Genomic DNA, 6,614 nt, shown 5'->3' with positions numbered 1-6,614 from the left:
CCGTGTGCGGATGCACGGCCGGTGTGTGCGTGTCTGTATGTACACACGGACGTGTTGGGATCCGACCATCTGGTTTGTCTCAATCCTGGGTTTCCCTTCACTAAATCGTTTCGGGACGGGTGCAGTTGGGGTACTTTTTCTCGTTTTGATTTGTTTCCGCAGCCGATATTGCGTGGCAAAGCCAGGACTAACCCCAACTCGGCGAGCAGGAGCCGCTCGCAGATGGAGGGACCGTGACTCCGTCACTGTCGGTTCCTTTCGGGTCGTTCCCAATTTTAACGGGGACGATATTTTGCCTTGAAACAGGCAGGAATCGTGTCGATGATGGCTGATCGCGACACACTATTTCTCGAACTGCGGCGGCTCTGGAAGCGGGATGCTGAAGGGGAAGGTCCCGGCGGGAGCGGGACAAGGCACCGGCCGCATCCCACCATCAACGGCCGCCTCGGAGCGACCCTTCTCGCTTCCCCCCACCTCCGTCCTCCTCAGTTTCGGGGTCCCGATGCCCACGAGCACAGCAGCAAAGGACTCCAGCAGAGCCCCCCGTTGCCGGGGGCTCCCCCCACGGGTTGCCCGGCGCTGCCCGCCCTTACAGGCAGGCAGAGAACCCGCAGCCGGAGCAGTGCGGGGGGCGGAGGGGGAGGTGGTCCGGGCAGCAGGCACCCACATCTGTTTCCCTTCGAGCGGCGCGGGGCCAACCTTCAGGCAGGGCGAACGGGAGGCGGCCGCCCTGATACGGTGCGGAGGGGCGCGGGGGGCGGCGAGGCATCCCCCGGGCTGTGCCCGCTGCCCTCGGCCGCTCTCAGCGTGTCATTTGGGTGCACACACCCCCTCACCCCCCCCTTCGCTGCAGTACAGAGGCACAAGGCTCAGTTCCTGGCGGTTCCTCGCTGCCATGAAATGCACCAAGTGGAAATTCAATCGCGCCGTTGTGTGTGTGGTCGAAATCTCGGGCAGCTGCTTCGGAATTTTTTATGACACTTTCGTTTATGTAGGGGAGGCATAACTATTATTTTACTTAATAAAAATGGAAAGCGGCTCGGGTCTTTTCCCTCCCCGTTCTCTTCCACTCGTTCTTCCCATCGCGTTTCCGCGGGGCTGATGAAGGGAGAGTTTAAACAAAGTCCTTAGGAAAAACGCGGCGTCTCCGAAGCATTTCTCCGTGTTAGCTAATTATATATATAGAAAAGAATTAAAAAAAGAAATACATATGAATATAAATATATATAGGTGAATATATGTGTATACACACAAATATGTTTGAATATATATTGGGAACGTAGCGCATCCACATCGGAGGAGTATAAAAGTGAAAGATCTCAGGAAAGCTCCCCCAGCCCTGCCACACACCCGCGGGACTGACTTCCCACCTTCCCGAGAAACTCGCAGTACAGTTATTCATCTATTTTTCCCCTCCGGTCAAGAAATCTTCTCCGATCGCAGCGTTGGCAGCGAGGGAGGAGGATGCGACCGAGTCCGCCCAAAGGCTCCGGCTCTGAAGTAGGTGCTTCAACTGGAGATGTGCGGGAGAAGCGCCGTCCGCTCCTGCCCGCTCCTCGGGGTCCCCCCGAGCTCGGCGAGCCCGTGCACCGAGTCGTTAGGGCTTGAGTAATTGTGACCGGCATTTGGAAGCGGGGCCGCGCAGCTGTTTGGCCCGGCTCCCCGGTATTAGTGCTGGAGATTTTATCACCAAATGCTCGCACCTGTTAACGGCAGCGACTGGCAATTCATCACCGCGGATTCTCACACTGCTGAACGCGGCCCTGAGGGGGGTGTGTGGAAGAGATCTCCCCCTGGCACCCCCTTGGAGGAAACCATCCCCTTCCTCCCTCTCCAGGCATCCTTCCCCCTGGGAAAGCGGCTGCGTGTTTGCAAAGCCACTAAATGCGGGGCGGGGGAAACCCGTGCGAGCAAGGCTCGATGTGACCGCGACGGAGACGGCGACATCGGACTGCTACAGCCACCCATGAGGCATGGCATGGGCGGCTGCGCCCGTGGCCGTGTCCCCCGCCCTGCGCCCTGGGAAAGGGCGGCCGTAGGCAGGGAAGCGGGGCTCTGCCACCCGCGGGGACACCGCTGTGGCTCGGGGGGAAGGGAGGGGTGCCTCCGGTTACAGGGAAATCCTTGCCCGCGGCAAGGTGGGTGTCCGCTGCTTGCTCACCACCTCCTCCCTGATAGCCGTCAAGGGATGCTGTGCCTCGAGGGGAGCGATGGCAGGAGAGAGGCGGACAGATCCCGAGGTCGGAGGAGATTCTCCGTCTCAGGGGGGCCTGGGGCCTGGCCGCACTGCGAGTGGGCCACCGCAGAAAGCGGTGCTCGGTCGAGCCAGCCCCGTCGGGCGGGAATGCGGGACTCCGGTGCCGTCCCAGCACCCCGCGGACACGCACAGCCTTCGCTTTGGTTCTTTCTCGCACGGCGGGAGGCTTGACTCCTCGCCTTCCGCCCCGCACCTGCCGGGCGGCAGCATCCCATCGCGTGTGGGCCCGTCGGAGCCAACGGGGAAGATGGGTTTCCAAACAACGCTCCGAGCTCGGTGACGTGTCGGTGACGTGAGGGCGTGGAGAAGGGGAGCAGGGATCCCCGAATTCACACGACCACTCAAAGGGGGCCGAGGGCTCGGCGCTGGCAAAGCGAGGGTCGCCGTCGGCAAGGATGCTGGAGGGCAGCAACTCAGTCCCCCAATCCCGTGGGTGGACAACCTTCGAGGGAGGGAAGGGACCCTCCTCAGGTCCCGAGAGAAGGGAGGCGGCCGTTGCATTCCGCAGGATGCCTGGGGCGGGGGCGGCTTTATCCTGCGCCTACCCCTCCACCCGCACCAGCCGGCTCCAGGGATAGCCGGGGCACCGGACAGCGTCCTTCCTCAAAAGCATCCCCGTCGGGAGCTGCGCTCCCCGGGGACCAGGGCCGGGCCGGGCAGCCCCTCGCCGTGTCCCGCGGGGGTTCCGGCGGGCGGTGGGCGCCACGTGATGCCGAGGCGGCCGTATAAAGGCCTGGGGAGCGCTAGCAGGAGGCGCAGAGCGGGAGTGTTTCCACCAGGTCCCAGCTCGGGAGGGGTGGGGAGGGGGGAGCCGCCTTCTCAACTTCTGCCCTCCCCCCTCCCTCTTCTCCCGCCCCTCCCTCCCCCTCCTTCCCTCCCCCCAGCCCAGCCAAAGAGCCGCCGCATCCCCTATTTCCCCCCCTCTTTTTTTTTTTTCCTCTCTCTCTCGTCTTTTATTATCATTATTACTATTATTTATTATCGCTGCTTCCAAGCTCCCTGCCCAGCCTCCGGGCGTCCCGTCCCGTTCCTCCGCCCCCGCCCCGCGCCCCCTCCGCCGCCCCTCCCTCCGCAGCCACCACCCCGCAGCCCCGCCGCGGCCCTGCCAGCAGCGGCGCGGCGAGCGGGGCGCGGAGCGGCGGCGCCGGGACGCGGAGTCCCAGCGGCGGCCGCAGCCCTCCGGCACGGCCCCGGGCCCATCCCGGGAGCCGCCGCTAGGTGGGGGGGGGAGCCCGGCCCCGGCCGCCCCGGCCGCACAACAATGACTTTGGGCAGCAGCGGCGGCGGCGGCTGCAGGATCATGTCCGAGCGCTCCCCGGAGGAAGAGCCGCTCTCCGAGGTGGAGGACGCGGATATCGACGTGGTGGGCCCGCCCCAGGATGGGGGCAAGTACAGCGAGGACGACGAGGAGGAGGACGACGACGACGAGGAGGAGGACGAGGAGGACGGCAGCGATCCGCTGGGGCTCGCCCTGCCGCGGAGCGGGGCCGCCAAGGCGCGCATGGGGGGGTCCCCGGAGCGGCTCTCCCCCGCCGGCGGCTCGGAGCCGGCGTGCACCCGCGGCGCCGCGCCCGGGGAGAAGGCGCCCGCGGGCGGTGGCGGCGGCGGCGCGGGGGGGAAAAACCCGCTGGTGAAGCCGCCCTACTCCTACATCGCCCTCATCACCATGGCCATCCTGCAGAGCCCCAAGAAGCGGCTGACGCTGAGCGAGATCTGCGAGTTCATCAGCGGACGCTTCCCCTACTACCGGGAGAAGTTCCCCGCCTGGCAGAACAGCATCCGCCACAACCTCTCTCTCAACGACTGCTTCGTCAAGATCCCCCGGGAGCCCGGCAACCCGGGCAAGGGCAACTACTGGACGCTGGACCCCGAGTCCGCCGACATGTTCGACAACGGGAGCTTCCTGCGCCGGAGGAAGCGCTTCAAGCGGCAGCAGCAGCTGCACCCGCCGCACCCCGAGCTGCTGCTCCGGGCCGGGGCCGCCGACCCCGCTGCCTTCCTGCCCGGCTTCGCCTACGGACCCTACGGCTACAACTACGGCCTGCAGCTCCAGGGCTACCCCCACCACCACCACCACCATCCCGGCGGCGGAGGCGGCGGCTCCGCGGGCGCCTTCCCCTTCCCGGCGCCGCACTGCCCGTTACCGGCTCCGCCGCCTCCCGCCGCCGCCTCCGTCTTCTCCGCCGCCTCGGGGCTGCCCTCCTTCCTGGGCGGCGAGCTGAACTGCAGGAAGTCCTTCTACCACCCCCAGCTGAGCCCCACCGCCCTGCCCGCCGCCCTCCTCCAGACCCTGAAGCCGGACCCCACGCCCGGCGGTGGCAGCGGCGGCAGCACCAACCACCCCTCCCGGCCCTCTTTTTCCATAGACAACATCATCGGGGGGGCCGTGCCCCCGCCGCCCAGCACCAACCCCAGCGCCGCGCCCGCCGCGCCCTACCCCGCCGGCCAGGCGGGCCCCCCGGCGCAGGTCCTGGCCGTGCTCAGCCCCGCCTTGGCCCCGGCACAGCCCCAGGTCAGCCTGGCACACGAGCCGCTCCTGCAGCCGGCCCAGAACTTTTCCAGTAAAATCACAACCCTGAGCAGCTGTCATTTTTAAAATGTGCTGGGGGGAGAAGGGGAGGCGGGGGATGGGGGGGAGGGGGGGGGAAGAGTCGCGAAGCAAACGGCCCCTTCCCAGCTCTCCCCCCTCCTCCGAAACTGCCCCCCCTTCCCTCTCCCCGTCCCCCCATCTCCTCCTGTTGTGTTTTAAGGTAGGAAATTATTTCCTCTTTTTTTTTTTTTATTTTTACTTTATTTCCAGGATCTGTGGCATCCAGATCTGTTCGTGTCTCTTTGCTCGGGGTGGGGTGGGTGGTGGAAGTAATTAAATAACTCGGGAGAGCGGGAGGGGGGGACAGAATAACGCGGTTTGGTCCCGCAAGCGCCAAAGCGTATTTATAAAGTGGCCGTAACCTAAGCTGGGACCTGGGCTGGTTGAACACGCAACGTCTTGCGGGGGATGAGGGGGAGGATGTTAAGAAAGAAACCGTCTCAGGGTCGGAAATGTTTCCTTTGAGAGGTGCGGGTTTTCCGCGGGGGTTCCCCAAATCGCCTGGGAAAAGAGCCACGGGAGTTGCAGACGTCCCCGCTCGCAGCGAGCCCGTTTTCGTTCCTGCAGATCTCTCTCCCGGGCGGTTTTGCCATGTGTGTCTGTCTCTCCCCGGCTCTCAAAGAAAATGTTTTATTGACTCGATCTTATTTTTAGTTTCTTTGAAGCTTCGGGTTTGGTTTTAAAAGGCACTGTTTAGGGTTTCTTTATTTTTAAGAAGAGGAAAAGTCGGTAAAACTCAGGACTGTGTTTTGGTTTTGTTTTGGTTTAGGGATTTTTTGTTTTGTTTTTGTTGTTTTGTTTTGGTTTTGTTATTTTATTATTTTTTTTTTATGAGACATTCAAACACACGTTTAAAAGCAAATCAGATCCGTCAGGAAGTTTGGAGAATTCCCATACTGGGTTTTTTGTTGGTTTTGGTTGGTTTTTTTGTTTTGTTTTGGCTTTGTTTTTTTTTTGACCCCCCCGTTTTCCCACCCCCTCCGTGCGTGGTTTTTTTGGTGTATTGGTAATTATTTGTATATAGATTATTCGGGAGCTAATGAGCGGAGTCCAGTTAACTCTTCACTGGTTGTGCATCCGTCATATCTATTTTATTGAGAGAATCTGTGAATAATTTGATGTGGAAAAGGCAACAGAATTTTGTCCACCGTTGGTGTAAATTAATAAATGTTTGTGACCTGGTTAAAAAGAAATAATAACCATCCCAATCGTTCTTTGCGATGTCCTTTGTCACGCCGAGAGCCCCGCTCGGGCCTCGGGGAAGCGAGTGGCTCCCACCTCCTGGGTGGTGACCCTCGGCCGGCCGCGGAGTTTCGCTGCCCGAAGCTAGAGGGGCCGAGTCGTCCCGTCCGCTGCCGGGCGCGCAGCCTGCGCCGGGGCTGCGCCGCGCCACCTCCATTCCCACCGCTGCAGGCTGCCCCACCGGCGGTGCCTCCCCCGGCCCCTTCCACGGCCGGGTGCCGGGGGCAGCCCCCGATTTGGGTCCACGGGCCGGCAAGGGGAAGGACCCCTCGGACTTTTTTGCTAATTTTATTTTTTTTAATTTCTTTGTTTGCTTTTTAGTGTGTTGTGTCGTGTCGTGTCGTGTCCGTCCGTGCCCCCCCCCCCCCCATCGTCCCCCTCCTTTCCCCCCCCCCCCCAAAAATGCAACCCAACAAACCCTGCCTGTTTCCAGGGGGAGGGAGGTGGGGGCCGGGAGAAAGGTTATCCCTTCTCTTCCCCCTCCGCCTCCTTTTATTTTGTTTGGAAAAGTTGACACATGAGAAA

At 62.1% G+C, this 6,614-nt stretch overlaps 1 protein-coding gene across 1 annotated transcript; it reads left to right on the top strand.

The window, feature by feature from the left end:
- The first annotated feature begins 3,388 nt into the window (after positions 1-3,388).
- Positions 3,389-6,045, top strand: FOXD2 (forkhead box D2). The gene has a single exon (XM_084266357.1). It carries the CDS (start codon positions 3,519-3,521, stop codon positions 4,851-4,853), a length of 1,335 nt encoding a protein of 444 aa, XP_084122483.1. The 5' UTR covers positions 3,389-3,518; the 3' UTR covers positions 4,854-6,045.
- Positions 6,046-6,614: the final 569 nt, after the last annotated feature.

The sequence above is a fragment of the Gallinula chloropus genome, assembly GCF_964237585.1.
Source record: "Gallinula chloropus genome assembly, chromosome: 6".
Lineage (NCBI taxonomy): Eukaryota > Metazoa > Chordata > Aves > Gruiformes > Rallidae > Gallinula > Gallinula chloropus.
This window is presented reverse-complemented; position numbering and strand designations above follow the sequence as displayed.